This window comes from Anoplopoma fimbria, chromosome 5 (assembly GCF_027596085.1).
Source record: "Anoplopoma fimbria isolate UVic2021 breed Golden Eagle Sablefish chromosome 5, Afim_UVic_2022, whole genome shotgun sequence".
In the NCBI taxonomy this organism is placed as follows: Eukaryota; Metazoa; Chordata; class Actinopteri; order Perciformes; family Anoplopomatidae; genus Anoplopoma; species Anoplopoma fimbria.
In genome coordinates this window covers 7,177,693-7,202,652 of record NC_072453.1, presented here as the reverse complement: position 1 = coordinate 7,202,652, position 24,960 = coordinate 7,177,693, and the positions used below count along the sequence as shown (strand labels likewise).

Sequence of the window (24,960 nt, the reverse complement as noted above, 5' to 3'; positions counted from 1 at the left end):
AGCAATACCACATTCCTCCTTGTAAAAGGTCATGTTGTCTGACCCCCTGTTGTCGGTCAGTCTTGTAGTGCAACAACCACGTTGTGAATGAGCAGACCCAATTAAGAAGCTAAAGTGAGTGTCTGCGTCAGCATTTTCAAACTGTTTCTGCCCGTCCAGACTAAAACGCAACCCGGGAGTTATCAAACTAAAGCGGCTTCAGCAGCGTATTTGTACGCCTCAGTTTTAGAGGTTCTAGTGTGGACGATAGGCATAGACTTAGCAGTTATGCGTTTTAAAACCTAATGGGGATGTAGCCTTACACTAAATGCACTTGTTTACATTTCATTACTGCACTATATTGTGTCTATAGTAGTAGCACGATAGTTTGCAGTCATGTTAGGTTGGATAAGAAAGTTGATATTTAAGGCTAGCCTGGGGGAGTGAAGTGACTTGTGATGATCATGAACATAATAAAGCCTGTATGTTACCTTATGAATAGTTGCATCATAGTCCCACTCACCATCTCCTGCATGGTCAATTTTGCTTACTCTTTGTATCACTGTTATTTTTCCAAGAGACATTTAGACCCCTGCAGCTATATATACACCCGTATGGTGGTCCCTGTAGACTGACGTGCCTACTCCTTTCACAGATTCACACTTTGACCCCAGCAGCGGGAGACTTGTCTCCACAGTGGCTCCTGCTGTTGACGCAAGCACATTTCTGCCAAATGAAGGAGGAGATGACCAATGGTAATGAAGACGTGTCTAAGACTTGAATATTCTCTGTGAGATGCCAGGGAGAACGAGGCAGACCCTTCTGCATAGGGTTACGTTAGAAGAGTTCACTGTTACTGGCTGTGGCCAGCTGACCATGTCTGGTTGTCAACCGTTTTTGTGCTACAAATAGATCCTTGGAAGCATTACGGCAGCATTTGGGAAACCAACCAGAAGAGGTCGGATGTAACCAAGTTGGCCTTAAATTCCTAAAGAAATGCAACAGAAGTACAATTTTGAGCTTAAAAAACAAAAATTGACAACTGAGGTTACAAATTGCTTGCAAACCTATAGCATACTAATAAAAAAAAAAGAGCTTCTAATGTGGTGAATTCTTATAAATCAAACTGCCAAACAACTGTAAAATACTTCATCTGAATAAGTGCATCAATAATCCCAAAATATAAAGTGTAACAATAGGCTACAAAAATCACATTGGTCATTTAGCCACATAGGAAGTACATTTACTGTCAATACCTTAATATTATCTTGCTGCTTACACTTTTACTTAAGTAAGATTTTGAGTGCAGGACTTTTACTTGTAATTGCATATTTTTACACTATATTTTGCTTAAAATAATATTTGTCTACAATGTACAGTACCAGTCAAAAGTTTGGACACACCTTCTCATTCAATGGTTTTTCTTTATTTTTATTTTTATTTTTTTCTACATTGTAGATTAATATTGAAGACATCCAAACTATGAAGGAACACATATGGAATTATGTGGTAAACAAACAAATGCTCAACAAACCAGAATATGTTTTATATTTTAGATTCTTCAAAGTAGTTGAATGAGAAGGTGTGTCCAAACTTTTGACTGGTACTGTATGTATTTTCTTTCTCGCGGATATGTGAAGATTTATACCACACTCATGTATGAATGCTAAATATGTAAGCCAGCAGTCGCTTAGCTTAGCATTAAGACTGGAAACAGCTAGCCTTAGAGCCCGAGAGGCAAGTGAGAAAAAAAATGCTTTCATTTAGAACATAGGGTTGTGTTGCACTTCAGCCTCTTGTGACCAAAATGAGGATTGTATTACAATTGCAAGTAATGCTATGTCCACATTTTTAGAAACAAAAGCAACAAAACGGCAATGCATGGCCAGCTACATTGTAGTTGAGTGGTGATTATGTTGTTAAGTAGCAATTGGAAGATGGAACGGAACAGGGTGAAATAAAAACATCTGATTTGATTGACGCTTCACTGCATCATCAGAGAGCTGAAAAAAGTTGAGACCAGCTCAACGTTTATGCAGCGCCTCACACAGCGACTAGGATTGGGCTTCAGTTTGTTTGTTAATGTCATCGTATCGCATTGTAAAATTGACTTGTTTAACCTGTTGCTGTGTCATTGAGTACACAGTTTTAGAAATTATTTTCCTGGCAAAACCATTTTTTCACCTGGGAAAAAAAAAAATTCCCACCTTTTTCACAGATGACAGATTTTCATCCTGACAAAAAACTTTTTTCCCTTTTTAAGTCATGAACACAGGAAATAAATGAATTTAGTACAAACTGATAAAATGGAAACCATATTATTTTTATTTACTCACTTGCCTCTAAGGGCTTCCGCAGCGTTTAGATGTGCTTTAAAAACATACAATGTGGTGTAATTTGGGCCATTACTTCAGCCGATTTATTAATAAATGAATGGATGCAAATAATATGCAATGTAGTATAGTCTGCCCCATGTTTGATCAGAAAAGGCCGTGTCAGGTGTGTCAGGCATCAATAACAGACAGTCATATCAAATGCGTCTACCGTTTCTTGGATTCACTTCTACAGCCAATGCAGCACATCTAGTAGTAGTATCTAGTCAAGTATACTATTAGAAACCACAAAACTACCTGCAAATCCTGCTCTTAAGGATCAAAACATTAGTGTCACACCAGAAGGCGCTGGATAAAGTGTCAAAATTGAGTCACTTGTTGGTCATCTCAGTGTGTTCTATATTTCCGCAGCAAACATTAGAGCTCAACAGGTTTAGTCAGTCCATTAATCTAATCACAAAATGTGCAAGACCTCTTTCGACACCACCTCACCATTTTGTCTCTCCACCATATCACGCTCTCTCTGGGAGTGCTTCCCTTTTTGAACTCCTTAGGGGTGTCGTCAGTCTCTCCTGCACTCCTCGCTCACTGGAGGGTGTGGGCGACTTGAGTGCCAGAGGAGCTTTGAATAACAGAGAGAGAGAAAGAGAGGGAGGGGAGAAATAAAAGGGAATAAGCACCACAAGCTCTCAGAATACCAGGAGCAAAGAGGAGACACAGGAATAACCATGCCTGAGCCAGTCCCTGCAGGTATGCAGATACTTTTTGTGAATCATAATTAATTTAAATAAGTTTGGAGACATAGTTGCAGTCATAATGTTGATGATTGGTTTGGGGTTGCCTGGAGATTATTTGCTTTTAATAGTTATATACTGCCAATATATCTGAGGATGTTGCAGAAATTGATGGATTATTTATAATGTCAGATTTCTTGGTAAAAAATAATGTACCGTGGTATATGTCAAAGATCAATTCATTATACTATGTTTATGTATAGTGTGTGATAAAAAAGAATAAAATAATTTAATGCAAAAAAGATGTATAATTGATTTTGAAGAGGAGATTAGATGCATCTGGGGAAGAGCATGATGCCTGCTTTTAAGGGGTAAGATAAAAACAGATGAAAGTTGATTAGTTTCACATTCAGTCTAACATAATGGCAAAAAATTGCTTAAGGGGCATAATATGCCCAAGTTACCCCCATATGACCCAGGTTAGGGTTTGGGTTAGGATGGTGTTTTGCAGCCCAACTGATGAAAACAAAACATATCAGATGACCTTATCGCTTACTGTAACGGGTTCAATTTAATTTTGCAGACAGTTTCACACAACTCGCCATCATCTGAGAGCAGAAATTATATTTGTAAACAGCATAACAAAAACTACAATAGACTGAATCAAATGCATAAATTTAAAATTAAATTTAAAAAATAAAGTTTAAATTTTGATATCTCAATGGCAATTAACCTAAACAGACCAAATACTTGAAGATATGATCTGCAAATATATAAGTGTTTATATATAATTCAAATACAACGTTTATTTGTCTCTTGCTGCTAAAGATTCACGTGGCATTTAAATAACAGCAGCTAAACAGATTAGGCATCTCATAAAGACAAACGATCTGCCTCTTTGCCTCCTTGTTGTTATCTGTCCATGAAGAACATTTTAAAGGCCATAAATTATATTACAACCAGCTGCTATGACATCATCAGTACTGACATCAGCCCAGAGAGAGCCCCATCATAGCTTCCACAAACAGTAACTAGAGCAGGTACAGCAGGTAACGCTGCTGCCTGCAGCTATATGTGTACTATGTATAAACAGCTTATGTTTCATGGCAGCTAATATCGCTGACTAACTTCATGTACTTTAGAGAAGCTAATACTATATCATTTGTGTCACAATATTCACAGTGGAAATTTGTGTTATGTGTGCCTGTCCTCCACTTTGAATCCTGTGTGGCTCTAAAGTGGCAGACAGATAAGTGAATGACAAAGCAGAGGAGTTTGTTAGAGGAGCTGAGTTTTACAGGCAATGATCGTGAAAAGTGTGTAGAGCCCAAAACCCTTCATCCAACTTCTACACCACCTATGCTGCATAAGTGAACTTAATGGGCTTTGCTGGACGTGTTAGCGCATTGTTCCCAATTTGTGCTGCAGAATTATCTTTTATTTATTTTTATGTATCTGTCCACGCGCTAAACGTTTTGCAGATCTGAGCTAGGCCCTTTTTATTTTTATCCCAGAAACATTACCAGGCACTACTTTTATTTACCATATACAGCCACAGAGTTAATCCGTGTAATGTGGACACGATCCCACTTTCCTTACTGTATGTCAGTACCTCCCACCGCTCCGTCATTCCAAGCCCAACTGGGGGTCGGATAACCAGCCAATGGGATTTAAACAGCTGAACAACTATATGTGTCTTACAATCCCATGAAATTGGCAACACTTTCACCCTTAATTTACAGTCTAACATCAATTATTTTCCCACTCTATGAATTATGACTGTATTTACAGGCCAGATGAGTTGAAAGGTTTTCTGTGCTGCTTCACTTAGCAGCCAGATCCCGCCCTCAGCTAACAGCTAAAAATACTCGTCAACAACCCATGACCTTTTCCACTCTGTTTTTCTGTAGTTCCTAGAGTTTCACAGACCCGAGCATATCAGATCTTGTTGTAACCCCCTTGCAATCCCATGTAAGATAAATCATTAAATGTCAAATCTATCAATTCCATCCAAAAAGTTCCCTCATGGTCATCAGACCTGGCGCCTTCTCCTGAATGTGATGTTGTTCCAATGTATTCAATCAAGCACATGACAGTTCTCTCGTCAGTGGTTGGAAGCTATGGTATGATTCATGGTCGCAATTCCTTTTTCCTTTCGTGACCTGATACAACACTATGAGGGCAAGTTGAACGAGAACAGTTCTGAGAAGTTTATCTATCCATGTCCCAATGTTATTTATCTTTCCGAGGATACGAAAACCACGACATGAAATTATTAAATCATGAAGTCTCTCTTGGACAATGAACCACGGATAAAGGCACAATCTGAAATCCAATATATAAACAGAATAACCCATCGTGAAAAATTGAACACAAGATTAGATGCTTGTACCTATCTGCTGTCATTGCCATATCAAAGATCATTAGTGATGGGAGGTTGAAAGATACAAAATACCAGTTTTCAACCAGTAGCTCACATCTATTAACACCTTCATTTAAATGCCTTAAAATACCATGCCATGCAATGTATACAATTTTACAGACCAAACACTTGGTCCGTAAAATGTTATACATTTACAGACTCCAAAGTGATTAAAAACACACTCTACAAACTGTTTCTTATATAACTATTAAATGATGTGCTGCTGAGATATCTTCATAGACTTGGAAGTTTGCCTTAAGACACCCAGACATCTTCAGAAGGTGTTATAAGGTCAGACTGCCCCATACTTTTTTTTTATGTCTCGGTCATTACACACTCTCTAAATCAAGCTGTCAGTGATAAAGACCGAGAGGTAAACATACAGTGAGGTGAACACCTGTAGTACCTAAACTGACCTCCAGAATACAGTTAAGATATAGGAGCTGCAAACATCATAAAACATATGCATAACACATGCTTGTGCTTGTGACAGATGAATACAGCATAGAATACTACAAAGAGCTTGTTTACATACATAAACAAAATGAAACCATGGACCGTCTCTGAGGGGGACATTTGAACTGTGAGAAACAGCTGTGCAAGTAAATTACCGCGCCAGATCACAAACTTGTTGGAGATGATCAAGATTCTCACCCCAAGTGGACTGACTTAGCAGATGCTAATGCAGATTTACACTCGATGTAGGTGTTAAAACTTCTCACGGGAAGTGTGAAGTATTTACACCAAAGTCTTTCTTTTTTGTACAGACTAAGTAGGAAGCCTATACTGTTTTGTTACTTAAGAGTTCAGAGACTTCTGTTCTGTAAGAAGCCACATGGGCTAAACATAGTCGTACACAAATCTATAGCATTAAACACATACTAATAAGATATCAGCTGTTTGCATGAGGCCCCAGGTTGCCGCAGACTTACCACACTACTGTATGAGAAAGGATAAAGAATACGTTAACAACTTCTCTAACTTTAGCTTACAGCAGAGTGAATACATTGTAACTTCATAACAGCTATTTTAGCAAGTAATTCAAGACAAACCTGAAGTGACCAGTAAAGCAAGCAGGGTCAAGTGGGTTGACTATTCAAGGAAGCAGTCTTCAATTTGAAAGAACGTGGCAAGACTTCAGGGAGTCATAGGACACCGTCCCTGGCCTTTAGCTGCTACTGCAGATGCCCCAAGGGAGATACGTGAGGAGTTGGGTATATTATACGCATCTATTTCAGTTGAGAATTTCCTTTTACCAGATTTAGGCCTCAACAATCACAGCCACAGCTGTCTGCACTCAAATCAAACTGACTGTTTGTCATCCTCTATAGCTCCAATGTGAGCAAAAAAACATGTTTCGCCAATAGGTGAAGATGGTACAGAGCAATTTTTAAAATAAGTGGTTGATGAAATAGTCCTTGAATTACTGACATCTAGGTCAAGATTTCTGTTTAAAAGATTTGAGCCAGAGGCTGTGCGGCTTAATAGAATTTTAAAGGTTGCCGTCTCACAGAATGTTTCCTCTTAACTGGTTGGTTGTCGGCCTAATTTAGATTTATGGACCAAGATTACCAGCTTCAGATGTACTCTAAACATATAGGAAATAACAGTATTTCATATAATGCCATAATCAAAAGTATTTAAGATCAAAAGGACAAGCCAAATAACGTTAAACAGATAAGTTGTTAATATGTGTACAAATACAGTTTCTAATCGTCTCCTTATTCTGTTTCTAATTCTCAGATACACCGAAGGAGGGGCAGGGTAAGTCAGCTGCTTCACAACATTTTCCTAGTGACCTTTTGTGGGTCATCACATAGAGACTTGATTATGGCTCTCACATTTACACTTTTGCTCACATATCATGTCAACTGTCCGTGTTGAGCAAACGCAGGCTCTCACTCTGAGGGTGTGTAATCAGCATGCACCATTCTTCATTGAACAATGAATTTAATACGTGTTTCATATGTGCATATGTTTCTATATTTTTACCTTCAGGCATATTCACTGAGAATCTGTTGTACTGTAGATTATCAGGTTTCTGAAGCAGTTAACTCATTTCAAATGATGTAAGAGCACAGACGGCACACTGAGCGAAATGCTTTGATCCTCACAAGTCATATTTGAGTGAGGTCATGTGATACCGATCTGGATTTTATGTGCTACACATACAATCTATTTGCTCAGCTGTTGGAGTGTATAAACATAGATTTGTTTCCCAAGCGGGCTACCACGTATTACTTTTCAGTTAATGTCTAACAAAAATCCGTTAATTTTAGCCCCAGAGGAGCCAGCTGAAGAGGGTGAGGGATGATGATTGTCTTTTTCTTTTCTCCCCCTATTTCGTGACTTTGAGTGATTCAGTGCATTCACACGGTGTTATAATGTGACATGGAGTGGGTTTGAGTTGAGTGTTGTGCATTTGAGCTAATCAGTCAGGGTAATTATCTGAAGAGTACAGAACAAGTGGTTTTGCCATAGATAATAAGTAGAACAATTACTGAGTCAAGACGATAGGCCTATAAGTCAATCACATCACTTGAGACAACATGAAGCCGCTGAAGGGGGATAATGCAATTATTATGCCACTTTGATTCAGCGTGTTTGCGTTTCTTAGCGAGCCCGCAGCATGCGTCACATGTGAAACTACATCTCGACTGTGTGGCAACAGATTTTATTTCCTTAGTTTATTGTAACAATTTAATGTGATGCCATGCACTGAATGTAGCCTGTATCATGAATGTAGCCTGTATCATAGCAACAGTGTATCATAGCATCTTGTCAATCCATTTGTTTTTGTTTTGTTTCCTTATGTTGATGACCCGCCTAATGTGAATTAATGTTTTTGTTTCCTTTGTGGTGTATTTTGAGTGGGAATTATTTTTTTTTTTCAGTTGTTGTTGTGCAATCTGTGTGGATTTTCTTATACACTGACTAACTGAAAAACGTGATGCAGTTTCCACATCTGTGAACACTCACAATGTCCTTTAGGTTACGTTTCAGTGCGGACATGTGAAGTGTGATCACATATCTATAAGTTGTCTGTTTACATGTTCTGGTTGAGTTTATCCGGAAGATCCTCCCGTTTCCAATCCCTTAACAATGATTTTTATTTGCCCAGCTGAACCACAGCCAGATAAAGATGGTAGGCACCTCTTAGTGTCAGGGAGAAATATACTTTTTAGACATAGATATAGTTAGTAATTCTTATAACCCTTCATTTTCTTTAGATGCACCCCCTACAGATGGAGGTAAGAAATAAGCCTGTATTTTGAATGTTCTAGTTCAATATGTCCGTCTATATAATCCATCCAATGTATTCACATATAAGTGTATACATGTGCCACTCAGTGTGAAAATGTCACTATCTGCATGACTGTTGTACTTGTACATTTTATTTTCAAAGATTTTTCACATTTGACTCAGGTGACCTGCATAACATTTTGTTATGTGTTCCTGAACACCGCCAAAAACATGAGTTTTGACTGTAAACTGAATATCTTTTATTTAAATGAAAAAAATTACAAATATGCTCGTCAATGACTGATATGCTGCAATGACATACATAAAATAACAGGTCATGTTGAATGCCTTATGGGTTTTTTCATCACTGGACTGATATACATATACTTCATAGTATATGCTGTGTGTGAACTTAACCTTGGATTGGTTTTAAACTATTTGTAACATGGTGATTTATGTAATGTATTGTTGTATTTCTAGGTACAGTATAAAATAATATATTGTGTTTTAAGATCTGGTTTCTGGGTGTTTCTGTTGTAAGTGTATACACTTCTATGTGTTATATTTATAATCGTATATTTGTATTATTGCATGTATAAACACTTAATGTGTCAAAGGAGAATTAGTCAACTTCTTATTAAATGTGAGGTGTATGGTGGTTCTGTTTTTTGTCTATTGGTCTCCGTTGCCACTGTACGTCATCTGTTGTGCAGCAACAAGCATTTGCTTCCTAGCTGCTTTTTTCAGTTCAGTTTGCTTCCTTGTCTGCAGCAGATTCAGAAGCTGATGGCGATGGTAAGGAAAGAGCAACGTTTCTAGTGACATGTCTGTTAATTATTTACTTTTGCCCCTCCAAAAGTATGGTTTGAGTGTTTTATGTTTATTTATAATGTTTGTATTATGTGCTAGTCAAGATGTCACATAATATATGAAGTGTTAAGTGGAACTCTTATTATTTGAAATATTTTTGACTACTTCAATTTGGACTGAAATTACAGCATGAAAAACTGTTAAAATGGCTTTTTACAAAAAAATGTAAATACTGGGTTTCCATAGTTGTATTCAAGCCTTCTTTGGCTTCTGTGAAAACACAGTTCTTACTTTGCTCTGTAGAGAACTTTTACATTTTCTTCTAATTGTTGACTCACTGTTACCAGAGACAACGACAAGTTATTTTGTTTAAAAAAAAAAAGAAAGAAAAAGTCTCTCTGCAGTGGTTCGTCACAGAGCTGCTAGCGAGATCCTTAATGTAATATAAGTATGCAGGGTGGCTCCGCTTGCTTCAGCCCTCATATCTTACAGATCCCATACAAATCCCTGCTAAAACCCCCTCAGATTTTGCAGCTTCTTGTAGCTCTGCACTAGTTAGCCTCAGAATAAGCCACACCTCAGGCCTACAACTCACCATATCCTCGGCTGTGTCAAAGTAGACTAATGTGGTCTCATCTGCAGTTTAGTGCGTGATGTTATTCTTGTCTCATTCAACACTGGCAAACCTCACTGACAAATGATGCTGTTAATGTCATTTTAGCAATTCAGAATTGTTTCCCAATGTGAAGAGTGCTGCACATCCCATTCCATCTGCAAGCTATGATACCAGTTCTCTTTTGTCTCTGTCCCTCTGGCAATTTAAACAATGAGAATGAAAACACAGCTGTGGTTTATGGGGAACATTTACTGTGGAACAATGGCAGCTGTGGCTGTTAACATACCAAGTGTCATTTGATTAGATGACACTAGGAAATAGCAAAGAGAGCTAAAGCAGTGAGGTCATCCAAGATATATAGTCAGCACATCGTTGCCTTTAAACTGCAATAGGAAAACACATACTGGGTCATGTTTTATCCTCTATCTGATGGCCCAAGACTAAACCATGGTTGTCACACAGCTATGCATCACAGCTAATCAGTGTTATTCAGAAGTCAGCCGTCTAAAAATGTTCATGCAACTCAGGTTTTACAGGTGAAATTCAAGAGCTTTTATTCATGTTACGAAGTTGTCCCTCTCTGCCACAGTCTTTCAAGAGCACAGCTCCCAGAGCGATGTGTTGGACGTCTGTCTGGACTGATTAGGGGTGGTTAGAATGGGTTATGGATGTGCCAAGACACCAGGGAGATGAAGGCAGCTAATTCCTTGTGGTGCCCTTTAAAAAGTATGTGAAATGACCTGTATCTGTTGGGCCTGAGGGGAATCACTGACATTAAAAATATTTTCCCCATTGGGACACAAGTCAATGATCTTGTGTGCAGTGCATATCATCACATGTTAAGCTGAGGTTTGTTGCATTCATGGCTCTGCATGGTATGCAGAGGAGAGGTGGGTATAGCCAAAGACTCTTCCAAAGGTGGTGTGGCTGGTCTATGTCCTCACAACCACACTGCTATCTCTGGGAGGTTGGCTGGAGACCTGAAACTCACCCTAAATTATGACCTGCTGAGCGATGAGAGTTCAAGTTGCCAGGCAGAGGCAACCAAATGCTAAGTTAAGTTATGCCACATCCATAAATTACTTGTGGAAAGAAACCTGTGATGCTTCTGGGAAGCTTCATCTCTTCTTAGCATTTATGAGTGCATATCTCATTGTACGCCTTTCATGTATGTCCTTCACTGCATGTTGGACTCTGTAAGCTGCTCCTGCAGTACAGAAGCATTGGTTGCCCAGAGGGAAGAAAGCAATACTGTTCTGCAGATGTTCCAGACAGAGCTCAGCATAAGCTGCGACACATATAGTGGAGAGAAAAGACAAGCACTTTGGCAACGCATGATTAGAGGAAAGCTGGAGCATGAAACAAATGAGTAAAAGGACTCAGCAAGTGGAAACTCTGCACAATAGAAACACCTTGTGGTTTTCTCTATCAGCCATGTGCCTTCCACATTGGGAGCACATCTGTTTCTCTTGGGCAAGCTAGGTTTGGCAAAATGCTAATTTTACATGGTGAGGAAATTTAATTCAACATTTTAGCGAGTCGGTAGCATGGCTAGCATGCACACTAGGCTTAATTCAAAGGCAGCAGCTGAGAAAAGTTCAGAGGGAAACTTGAGGAGACTTTTCTTTGATCAGAACTCAGCCCCAGTCTAGATGCAAGGACATCCATATCTAATTTTAGCCATGGGAACAGGCTTATACAAAGACTAACCTGCAATTCACCTTAGTTTAATGGAATCATGCTGAGTTACCCTTGGGATATGATTGACAAAGCATCATATTAACATAGTGTTGGAGGACATTTCTGCTTCATACCACATGTATGGAGTCCAGAGTGGGAATTGCACCACCGTGAGATTGCAGACAGTTTGTCTACTAGAATTTTCTTTGTGGGAAGTTCTTATCATACCAAGGCTGACTGGAGATTATCATACCTTGGAAAGCTGCAACTGTTCTCGGGCAGTTCTGGCACCAGTATTGGAAATGTTTTCAATGTTATTAGAGCATAAGTGTACAATTTCCCTGGAGCTGTATTGGTCTTAGAGTATCTAGACAGGGAAATGCGACAAAATTAGATACAAAGTATTAAATTCATGACAGGTCGATGCCCTAAATAATAAAGAACAATAATCAACAAAGTGTCTTAACACTTCAGCGGTTTATTAAGGCAGTGTGGGGTGCACATGCTCTGTATGGGGTAAAGTAATTGCCGTCTTAGTGACAAGCAGTTAATGCAATATCAGTCCAAAAGAAGTAATCATGGTGATTTCAATTAATTACAAGTTTGGTGATTAAAAGCGCAGTAATCAACACATTTGATTACTTTATGTTATGATTTTTAACAGTCACAATCTTGATTTTGTTTTGGTTTGTATTTCACTGTGTGGTGTATTAATGTAGTAATTCTACAGGATGATCATTCTGTAATTGCTGTTCACTTGCCTCAAGAGTTTACATAGACTTATGGTACAGTATAACTGCAAATTGTTATACTTCCATATGGTAAATAGCAATGTTTGTTTTCCCAGCCGAAGCAAACCCTGCAGAGGAGGGTAAGGGTGTGCTAGAGGAAGTGCGGGAATGTAACCATCTACTGCATGTAAATGTGTGTTATGAAATGCAGTTGTATGCATTCTATGTGTTGTTATGTATTAGTCAAATATCACGGCAAATGAAGATGTCAACTGATTGGATTTGTTCGAGTAAAGTATGAACAGAGAGTATCTAAAAACTATGCAAAATAAACTTTTGCACTGTATAGTATGACTTCAATTAGATAACAATGTTAATGACGTATGCATTATAGACTGATCTTCACCTTGAATGCTTAGTCTTTGATATGGGTAGTAAGTGCTGATGTATGGAGCCCAACAGGTGCACTTGATCTTGCTAGAAGATTTATACTTAGCACAGTTAAGAGTCCATTAACACATTCTGGACCTTCTAATTGGTTATGATACTTTGCTGAAGCGATTATGTGTCACTGCAACTTTTGATTGCCTGAATACATGAAATACATCCACTATGAGCTCTTGCCCTTGTATGTGTTTTGAACTGTGGACTTGAAGTCTATTACTGGTCGGATGAATTTGTGTTCTGAAGCATCATATGATCAAAGGCTCGTTTGCTGTAATTCGTTTTGCTACATACAGGATAGCATGTAAACTTGTTACAAAGTTGAAAAAAAGTGTAGACTTTAATCTGTTATGACTGGGGAGGACAAAAACTGCTGCTATACAGGCAGTGTCCCTTAAGTACTGCAAAGTAAATTATTATAAAGTAATTTGCCATTTACTTGTATGCAAAAGCACAACACAGTATCACAGAACATTTACTTTACATATTTCTAATGTAATTTGTAAAGAAAAGCCACAACAATGTAAATTGTGCTTAAAATCAAGTGCAAAACTGTAGGAAGTAGTAACATTTGTGATAAGCAAGAAAATCAATAGGAAGATAAGCCTACCAGTGCAAAGATACAACAGGTTTTGATATATTTGATATAGCTTTAATTAAATGCTAGTTTGTGATTTGATTGAATATTTGGGAACAATAATAATAATAATAATAATAATAGATTGTATTGGTATAGCGCTTTATTGGTATAGTAATCAAAGGCACTTTATATGATAAAAAGCAATAAAACCATTAACAAAATAAACAAAGTAGACCGATGACATTATAACAGTAAAAAACAAAACAAAAACATACATAACTAGCATCACATGTTTAAAGCAGATTGAAAAAGGTGAGCTTTGAGTGCAGTTTTGAAAGTGGCGAGAGAAGGAGAATGTCTGAAGTACTGGGGAAACGAGCTCCAGAGGGAGGGGGCAGCAGTGGATAACATCTCAGAAACGGTTTACTTGTCACACTTCCCCTCTGTCTTTATTATTTAGGGTTTGTTCTGTTATCTTGTGTATATATGCTATATGTGCGCAGTTTTGATTCTGATTATGTCATAATTGTTCGTAAAAATGTCCAAACATTTTCACTGTGTCATTTGCACTTTGTTTGTTGCACACTGAGGGCAATGCCATTAACACTAAAGGGCTAAGTAAGTGAACTAATGTCTTTCTCCTCTATTTCAGAGCCCTCGTCGACTGAGCTCACTGGGCTGTTCATCGAGAAGCCACCAGAAAGTCTATCTGTTGTTGCAGGTTAGACACAGGAATGGATATAATACGGCATGTAATGCACAGGCCCGCTCCTCAGGGGCTGGGAGCTGTTGGATCAGAAAACCGTAGCATTCCATTCAGAGTGCACTTATTACACAATGTCATATGAATTATTTGCTCTTTTTGAATGGCAGGAATGGATCTCACTATCATAGCCAGGGTTGATTCGACCAACCTGTCAAGAAAACCCACCATGAAGTGGCTGAAAGGAAAGTGGCTGGACCTCGGCAGCAAGGCTGGAAAACATATGCAGTTCAAAGAAACTTATGACAGAAATACTAAGGTTTGTGTTAGACAGAGAATCTGATTCTCTTACTTCAGAAATAACTAAGACAGTAAGAAGTAATTAAGCAATACCTCCCCGCCCCCCCCCCAGATCTATACTTATGAAATGAAGATCATCAAAGCAAAACCTGGAGATACTGGGGGCTACAGGTGCGAGGTAACGGTAAAAGACAAGTGTGACAGCTCCACCTTCGAGATCACTGTTGACGGTGAGTGAAAACAAAATCTGGCCTTCCAAAGTTGTTCACAGATTCCAGACATGCTGATGTTTTGATCTGATCCAGCCCTAATGTGCACCCTCTGCAACTTCTCATGTTACAGCTGCGCAGCAGGAGGCGCAAACAGATATTTTGTCTGCTTTCAAGAGAGCGTAAGGGCACCTGGGTTTTTCATTTCAGCCTGTCTCAGTGGTATATGTGAATACATAAAATGGGAAAAGCATACATGGACTATTTATAATGTGTGTGTGAATGAGTTTTTCAGCAAAAGTGTAAAATATTAGTATAGAAAATTGAATGTGCAATGTCATAGGGTATGCCTTACCTTGATTACATTGTATGCTTTGTATACTGTATGTCGGTCTCCGTACACACAGGGATGCTGGAGAGGATGACGGTAATCTGGATTTCAGTGCTCTGCTGAAAGCTGCCAAGAAGAAGTGAGAATTTGGCCACTATTTGGTTTGAAAAGATATCAAGCACACAATATGATTGTTTCCTTGAAGGAAAAAAAAGGTTTGTTTCTCCAGTCTTCATTGCATACATGTCACTTTCTCTTGACTAACAGGAAGAGGGTTATAGAGGTACCAGAGATCGACGTGTGGGAATTGCTTAAGAGTGCCCATCCGAGCGAGTATGAGAAAATCGCCTTTGAGTATGGCATCACTGACCTGAGGGGCATGCTTAAACGTCTGAAAAAGATGAAGGTCGTCGAGCCCAAGCATAGCGAGGGTAAGTCAGATTTTATTAGTCAGAGGATAACGAGAGGTAAGGACAGCAGGGGAGGGAAACGGGCAAAGGAAGGGGACCATAAAACTGGACACAGAAAATAAAGGGAGGTTTTCACTAACTGATGAGTTGCTAATTCTTCATTTTCCCTTTCTGTACGCAGCTTTTCTCAAAAGGCTCGACTCTTGCTACTCGGTGGAAAAGGGCAAGAAGATCGTCCTGAGGTGTGAGGTAGTCGATCCCGACGTGCCGGTCAAATGGTTGAAGAACGGCCAGGAGATCAAACCTTCAGCCAAGTAAATTCTTACAAGCATAAGTATATGCACACAAATACATATTATGTTTTAGTTCACATAAAATACCTTTAGTGTCTTTTGATGGGCATTGACTTAAAAATACCAAGCTAAAATTATCAGTGCTCAGTGCTCAGAAATTATGCTGCCAACAACACGTTTTATTTTTAGGCAGTCATAAGGAGCCTCCCAGGGGGTTAAAGGAGCAGTGTGTAGGATTTAGTCACATCAAGCGGTGAGGTCGCAGATTACAACCAACTGCATACTTCTTCTGTCACACCTCCTTTACCAAGTCGTAGGGTGCTTATGGTTCCTCTCTCGAGTCATTGTTTGGTTTGTCCATTTTGGGCTGCTGAAGAAACATGGCCGTGCAACATGGGGGTCTCCATAGGAAGACGACATGCTCCCTATGTAGAAGTGAAAGGCTCATTCTAAGCTAAAACAAATCACAACAATTATAAGTTACACTAATGCAAATATAATGATTATAAATTCCATTCTACTTCTGCCAAAAGATCCTCCTAAATTCTACACACTGGCCCTTTCAGCAAGCCTCACTGCCAAGACATCTTTTGCCTTATATACACCATCGCAGATACACTACCGAAGAAAATAAACAAAAACTAATTTCTATATTTGAACATCTTGATATGAGAAAACTCTATGGCTCAGGTGACAATATGAACGAAGCATCGCTACCTATGCTCCTACGCCACAACACTAATGCATGAGAGCCACCTTTGAGTGCATATCACTCAAGCCCACAAATAAATAAAGACACTAGATTGTAGGCAATAGGTTGTCTTTTATTACACAAGCACTTATCAGTTTAGTGGTTAAGTTCACAAGCATGACATCAATTGGACTAAGGACAGGTTTGTATTAATGTGATATGCAAAGTCAAATACACAGCGAGAAACTCCTACAAAGAGTTAAGAGGCAATGAAGCTACACTGTCAAATAACACAAGCATCTAACAGTCTGGAGGTAAACACCATGCAAAAAACACACACACTGAGGTGCTTGTAAACGCTGACACATCAGATCAGTTACTCCTTGCTTGAAACCCCTTAACTGAGTGCTTTGGCTTAGGTTTAAAAAAAATAATAATATAGGAAATATGTTATAAAAACAAACTTTAAAACCCTAAAAAAGTGGCCGAAAACAAGTGCCCTTATATGCAAAAAGGCCCTGAAACGATTGATTTGTTCTCTTAAACATCATAATACTCAGTAAAAATGACCAAAATAAGAAACACTATATAATATGTTATATTGAATATAAAACAAACAGAAAAAGGATGAACTTTTAATACAGTGTACAAATTGTACTTGAAGCAATTTGTGAGTTGTAAAGTTTGAGACCAAACAGTAACCATACAGGTTTTGGCTGCTAAACCGGAGGTGAACAATAAACATACCTGGTGCACGTATTTAGGTTGGCGTTCACCGCCAATGAGGAAGTGATAGGACCCCGGACACCAAGAGCTGCCCGTGTCTATGCCTGTGTGTATATGTCCTGTAATGTGGGAGGGGAGTTAACAAAGTAATTTGGTACACCCGCCCAACTCCCCAGTTCAACCATACATTAAATGGGTCTGTCAATCTTTCAGAAAAATAGGCAACATCACCTAAAAGTAGGCATACATTTCAAATACACCCTAAATTATTATAAGACATTTGTGCTTGATAAAGGAATACTTTTAATCTATTTGTCACTTTTCAAGGTACATCATGGAGGCAAGCGGCAATGTCAGAACACTCACCATCAATAAGGCTACCCTGGCTGATGATGCTGCCTATGAGTGTGTGGTTGGAGAGGACAAGTGTTTCACAGAGGTCTTTGTCAAAGGTGCAGCATCTTTTTCTTTTAGACAGTTCATCATCAATAAAACTCTGATGTAATTCATGTGAGGTTGTAAAACTTATGGCAATAGCATTGAGTTCCTGCTGAATGAATGGATCGTGACGTCCCTCTCTTTTCTCTTCCCAGAGCCTCCTGTGACCATCACCAAGCTGATGGATGACTATCACGTGGTGGTTGGAGAGAGAGTTGAGTTTGAGATTGAGGTGTCGGAGGAGGGCGCCCACGTAATGTGGTCAGTATTTCTGTAATTAAGAAATAATGGCTAAATCAAGTGGTGGGCAAAATAAGACCTGCTGTTTCCGCAGTTTCTGTCCGTAATTTAATGTATTTATTTCACTCAGTCCTAGATTATGAGGGTGAATCAGCCCCTAATCTAAAATACATCATAACTGATGTTTAGCCTACTGTTATGGTACACTGCAAAGCACAGTGTTCAGTTACACTGACATTGTCTTTGTCAGTGTGAGCTGGCCTTCTCTATGTAGAAGGTGCATCATTGTCTTTTGTTTATTGAACACAGACTGAATGAACACGGACTGTTTTACAATTTCCCATTGAGGAATTCAGAAATATGGAAATTAATATTTTCAAAAGCATTTTTTTGCAGTCACTGAATGGTGGCAACATTACATTACATTACATTACAGTCATTTAGCAGACGCTTTTATCCAAAGCGACTTACAATCAGTAGTATATAACATATCATTCACCCATTCACACACTGATGACAGGCTACCATGCAAGGTGCCACCATCAGACTCTAACTAACATTCATACAACATCCAGTCCACACCGATGGAGCAACTTCGGGAGCAACTTGGTTAAGTGTCTTGCCCAAGGACACGTCGACTGCCGAAGCCGGGTATTGAACCACCGATCCTCTGAATAGAGAACTACCTTGCTCTCCACTACGCCACAGCTGCCCCACATTATAGCGCATCCTGTAAATGTACCTCAGACTCATGCTTGCTGTTACTATTAAGTATTAAACATTTAGCAGTGATGTGTTTCAAAGAGATGTGCTCATTTTCTATTGTTTTCCAGGTTCTTTGAGGATATTGAGCTTCAAAAAGACTCCACCAAGTATCGCATCAAGAAGGATGGAAGGAAGCACATACTTATCATCCAGGAGGCCACACTGAATGACATCGGAATGTACCATGCTTGGACAAACGGAGGCCATACCAAAGGAGAGCTGGAGGTGGAAGGTACCGCTGGAAAATGTTATATTCTAATTTAGGTATTAGTGAGTGAAGTGTTTTGAAAGCAGACTTTATTTTATATAGAATTGATGTTTAGTCTGGGTTTTGTGTAATTTAAATGCAGTACTGAGAATGCAGCTGAATTTAACTGATGGCCCAAGGGCTTAAAGCCTCTCTTTATAAACAAACTAACGACTCATGGCAGTTGGTGTCAAGATGTTGCAATCATGAACCGTATCCTCCGTCTCCCCCGTACCTTCACACGCTCTTCTCTCCAGCCTGAACTGTTCTCTTGTGGTTTCCAATGTCTTATTCAGAAAAACAACTGGAGGTGTTGCAGGACATTGCTGATCTGACAGTCAGGGCAACAGACCAGGCTATGTTCAAGTGTGAGGTGTCTGATGATAAGGTCACAGGAAAGTGGTTCAAAGACGGAGTGGAGGTCTTGCCGAGCGAACGCATCAAAATGACTCACATCGGAAGGTACAAGGACATATGATTATACTCTAATTCATTTTTAGGATATTTGTCATCACTTAAGATCAAACACATCTTGCGTTTTTTTGCCTGTGTTTCATTTTTTCCTTGTGCCATATTTTCTGTTTCGTGTTTCAGGTTTCACCGGCTGCTTATTGATGATGTGAAGCCAGAGGATGCTGGAGACTACTCTTTTATTCCTGACGGATACGCTCTGTCAATTTCTGCCAAACTCAACTTCTTGGGTAAGAAAGTAAAAATGATTACAAAGCAGCTACCATGGATGCATTAATCATCAGCAGCCTACACAATATTGTCAACTCCTTTTTTTTCTTTTCTCAAAACAGAAATTAAGGTTGACTACGTGCCAAGACAAGGTAGGTAGACTCGCATTACCTCACTTCACAAATATTTAAAATCACTTTTAATCGTCATCTCTCAAACCCAATTCCACATGCACTCTTTCTTTGGATGTTGTCCAATAATCAGATCCTCCAAAGATCCACCTGGACACCACCGGAAACATGGTCTCACAGAACACCATCATTGTGGTGGCAGGCAACAAGCTACGCCTGGATGTGGAGATCACAGGAGAGCCAGCACCCACCGTTGTGTGGTCAAAAGGAGATAAAGTAAGTATGAGACACGTAAAGGGTCACTGTACAGTGAATCACTAAGTTAATGTCTATTTTGGTTTGCGTAACACAACAGCCAACTTCAATATGACAGGAAACAATGAACATTTACTTTTTGATGACCATGGCATCCATGACATTGGAAGGTCAGACCTGTTTGTGCAGCATGGCATGTTTTATTATGATTCTTTGCTTTTTATCTCCTCTCCCTCTGTGTCTCTGTCACTGGGCTTCAGTTATAATGCCACCTCACCAGAAAACAAAAACTGCTGTTCTGTTGACATATGACCCAACCAATGGGAAAATTTGTGCCCAAGGGCAGTTAGGGGCACAAGGGTGCAAAAGAGACTGTCCTTGATGTATTCAATCAGAGTGCAAAAGTGACCTTTTTGGAAACAGGATATGTCTGTGTCCTAGTGGGACAGCTCCATTCTTCATGTTTTTCCTCAGTTTCACATCACTATAATGCTTTGGTGACCACTGGTTAGCTCAAGTGCTGCCACAGTCTCCCTCTGGTCAACTCAAATGGCCCATGAATGGCCTTTTGTTTGCTCAAATTCCCCTGTCATTTGCCCCAAAGCCTCTCTGTTTAGCCAGTGTGCCGCTCTGCGTGGCTTTAAGGGTGAACCCTGCTTCTAACCTTTATTTAAATGTCACACCTTCACCCTAGAGAGTCTTTGCACAGCCCTGACGAAAGAGAACTGTAATATGTGCATTTTAGTTTCAAACAACCCAAATTGTGTAAAATACTTTTTTTGCTCTTATCACCCCTGACCAGTTTAGTAAGATCTACTTGACCCAAATGTTGCTTACTCAAGATTAAATTGCGTATTGCATCTTTAGCACATCAGATGTACTGTGCTGATTTGAATGACTAGTGCAAAGTTACCCTTCAGGGCGCTTAAACTCTGCAATTTCCCTTTTGTTAGATAATTACAGAAACTGAAGGGCGCGTAAGAGTAGAGGCCAGGAAAGACCTGAGCTGCTTCGTCATAGAGGGGGCAGAGAGGGAAGATGAGGGCAACTACACAATCTGTGTTACCAACCCAGCTGGAGAGGACAAGGCTATGCTGTTTGTGAAGATTGTGGGTAAGTAAAGATCTTTTAGTATAATGTCAACCGGTAGTAACTGATGTAGGTTAAAAACTAATTGTTACCTCTCTGATGTACGTTAAAACTAACTTTTCATCTTATTTCAGATGTGCCTGACCCCCCTGAGAATATCAGATGCACATCAGTGGGAGAAGACTGTGCCAGCATGATTTGGGACGCTCCTGTATTTGATGGCGGTGCACCACTCAAAGGTAAAGGATTCATTTTGTCTTAACCTTTTCATATTTAACGTGCCTCTAGGGTTTCTGGGTGTCTTACATTAATTTTCTTTTTTTTTTTTTGCCATCAGGTTATCTCATGGAGAGGAAGAAGAAGGGCTCCTCCAGATGGACAAAGCTCAACTTTGATGTGTATGAATCGACTACATATGAGGCCAAGAGGATGATTGAAGGTGTTATGTATGAGATGAGGGTGTTTGCCATCAACAGCATTGGCATGTCTCAGCCAAGTCTCACCTCCAAACCCTTCATGCCTATTGGTAGGTATCGCAGCCATCTTGAGTCTGAGAGTCTTCCTTAAATTCCTCCCTCTGTGCATCCCTCATCTTCTGTCAACGCAGTGACTCTCTTGGGTCTCTCTTCTTGTCTCCCTCAGCCCCAACTAGCGAGCCAATACGTCTGAATGTGCATGATGTGACAGACAGCTCGTGCACCCTGAAGTGGCTCGCCCCAGAGAAGATTGGAGCTGGAGGCCTGGATGGCTATGTTATTGAATACTGCAAAGAAGGAGGTGATGAAACCAACAGTTCTGCTTACAAAAATCTGAGTATTCAAGGGCAATTTAACAGCATTCTCAAATCAGTTTTCAAAGCACAGGTTTATGTCTGTAATATCTCTAGGAATATAAATACAATATTGTATTATTGTATTATAATAAGAAAACAAAAACCTAACAAGCAACAAGATTGAAATCCCACTGACTGTGATATACTGCATGTAATTCTCTTTTATTTCAGACACTGAGTGGGTGGTGGCAAACCAGGAAATTTGTGAAAGGCAGGGATATGTGGTGCGTGGCCTCCCCGTGGGAGAGAAGATCGACTTTAGGGTGGTGGCAGTAAACATCGCTGGACGCAGTCCTCCAGCTCGGATGGGTCAGCCCGTCACCATCCGTGAGATCATGGGTGAGTCAGTCAGGTTTAGTTGTGAACAGATACGAGTCAAAGAGCACCTCCTATTGAGTTATAGCATGTTTAGTGCTTGCTATGGTTCATATAGGCAAATGCTTACTATGATTCAATGTATTTAAATAAGATGTCTTTTTATGCTTTAGAGTATCCTAAGATCCGCCTCCCTCGCGAGCTGAGAACAAAGTACATCAGGAAAGTGGGTGAAAAGATCAACCTGACCATCCCCTTCCAGGTTAGAAACATATTTTGCACGTAAAACAGTGTTAACATGTGCAAAAATAAACCATATAAGTGGGATGTACTTAAACAAATATAGTCATTACATCTTTAAAGGGAGACTGTTTACAGGTGTTACTGTAAATCTGAAAACGTTTTATAAACCCTTTTGTGGCTCCAGAGGGAGCTGCATTGAAAAAAAGACATTTCTGGTTGTGCTGCATATATTTTGATATTCTTTTTTAATGTCCACCTTTAGTCAGTGTTATAGGTTTTAACAGTTTAGTATAGTTTTTTAACAATATTATTCGTTGAAGGAGTGCCCTTTTTAGAACCAGCTTACTTTAGTGAGAACCTCTTAAGAAAATCTGATTCTTATTTTCCTGTAAATCAGTAGCTTATAACATACACAGTGGTTATGTTTCTGTGCCGTATATTGTCAGCTAATACATTAGAAGCCACCATCTTTTTATTTTTTTAATTTCGCGTCATCAATCATTTTGGAAGTGTAAACATCACATCCAAAAAATAATTACGAGGAAATCCTTTTCATCCTGAACAATAAGTCACCTTTGTGTCTTATAGGGTAAGCCACGCCCTGTCGCCACCTGGTACAAAGATGGTGAACCCATTGACCCCAAGATGGTAAACATCCGCAACTCAAACGTGGACAGCATCCTCTTCATCCGCGCAGCAGAGAGAGAGCACTCTGGAACGTATGAGCTGGTGCTGAAGATCGAGAACATGGAGGACAGAGCCACCATTGTCATCAGGATTGTGGGTAAGGTTGTCATGTCTCTGCAACTGGGGACGTCCGTACATTCTTCTTTATCTGTCAGTGAATGCATTTCAGCGAGAACTACTCATTTAAGAAATAATTTATTTGAAGAAAGACACACCTTGGACAATCTGAAATTCTTCTCAACTGAAATGAAATTGACATCTGACAATAATTCCATTCAGATAAACCTGGACCTCCTCTGAACCTGAAGGTGACAGAAGTCTGGGGCTTCAATGCAGCTCTGGAGTGGGATCCCCCCAAGGATGATGGCAACTGTGAGATAACTGGATACACCATCCAGAAGGCAGACATGAAGACTAAGGTGAGAGAGGAAGTGTTTGACACTTTGTTTATTCTATAGACTAAATTTTCATTTTCACCTTTTTCTCTCTCCAGGTATGGTACACTGTTTACGAGCACAACAGACGGCCAAACTGCACAGCTTCAGATCTGATCATGGGCAATGAATACATGTTCCGCGTCTACAGTGAAAACCTCTGCGGCTTGAGCGAGGAACCGCGCATTAGCAAGAACACGGCTGTCATTGCCAAGACAGGTGTGTGCACGTGTGTGTATATGTACAGTGCAGTATGTTTTTGTAATGTGGATCGCATTTTATACCATCATTGGAGATGTCAAGTAAAATGTGCCACGTCTGCTCTGATTTATTGGGGTTGACCACTTTTGCCTGCCCTCCTACCCTTCTCTACAGACCTAGAGCACAAAAGAAACCCCTACAAGGAGAAAGAGGTAACCTGTGTGCCCAAGTTTACTCAGCCCCTGGTTGACAGATCTGTAGTGGCCGGTTACAGCACCGCCATCAGCTGTGCCGTCAAAGGCTTCCCCAAGGTAAACATGCATGATAAAATAGCCTGTGGACCGTGAGTCACAGGAGGAGGCTCACAGTGCCGGTTCTCATAAGCAAATTAAAGTCTGAAGTTCCCTGTAGGAGGGATTTGTATGCAAACAGTCATCTTTTATATCAAACAATGCTGCATAATAAAAAATCTTCTATCCAAGAATTTGATTTGTTGCACTTGATTATTTACTAATTTGACTTTTTTTCCACGTCTCAGCCTAAGATTGTCTGGATGAAGAACAAGATGATCATCGGTCAGGATCCCAAATTCTTGATGAGGAACTACCAGGGAGTGCTGACCCTCAACATCCGCAAGCCAGGCACCTTCGACTCAGGCAAATACTCCTGCAAGGCTGTCAATGAGCTGGGGACAGACGAAGTGGAGTGCAAGCTGGACGTCCATAGTAAGTGCAGAGGGGATGAGAGGTTTTTAGGCAGAAGGGAGGGGAGGGAGTGCAAGATGAGTTGCTTTTGTTGGGTGGAGTATGGGTTAGTTTTTATTAGTTAGTTTTTATTATGTGAAAGACACTCAAAGCTAAAATCTGACTGTGTTAACGATGACAGCTGCAACAGAATTGAATTGTTTGAACGGGGATATGAAACACAATACTTGCCTTTCAATTTGGGCTTATTTCAACAAAATCTAACTCTCATCACCTGTCCTGTCATCCAACAGTGGCCACAGAACCAGAGAAGAAGTGAGAAACCGACCAGCAAAGAATGTGAAATGATATGAGCCAAACAGTGAATGAGTACACACTGTCAAGAGTGAATCTAATAAAATGTAGTGATGCGTGCTTGTTTATTTTGAATATGTTTAATTTTTTATGTATATTATTTTAGTCG

The 24,960-nt window shown here is 39.7% G+C and overlaps 1 protein-coding gene across 1 annotated transcript; it reads left to right on the top strand.

The window, feature by feature from the left end:
- The first annotated feature begins 8,570 nt into the window (after positions 1-8,570).
- On the top strand, positions 8,571-24,857 carry LOC129091037 (myosin-binding protein C, fast-type-like). Its single transcript, XM_054598461.1, has 28 exons — positions 8,571-8,613; positions 8,699-8,719; positions 9,486-9,506; positions 14,225-14,293; positions 14,446-14,594; positions 14,688-14,805; positions 14,918-14,966; positions 15,192-15,254; positions 15,383-15,546; positions 15,707-15,839; positions 17,563-17,687; positions 17,829-17,934; positions 18,747-18,910; positions 19,222-19,387; positions 19,520-19,626; positions 19,871-20,013; positions 20,946-21,105; positions 21,216-21,320; positions 21,419-21,607; positions 21,724-21,858; positions 22,085-22,252; positions 22,402-22,490; positions 23,060-23,255; positions 23,438-23,577; positions 23,652-23,811; positions 23,968-24,104; positions 24,332-24,518; positions 24,791-24,857. The coding sequence occupies exons 1-28, from the start codon at positions 8,571-8,573 to the stop codon at positions 24,814-24,816; spliced, it is 3,333 nt and encodes a 1,110-aa protein (XP_054454436.1). The 3' UTR covers positions 24,817-24,857.
- The last annotated feature ends 103 nt before the right edge of the window (positions 24,858-24,960 follow it).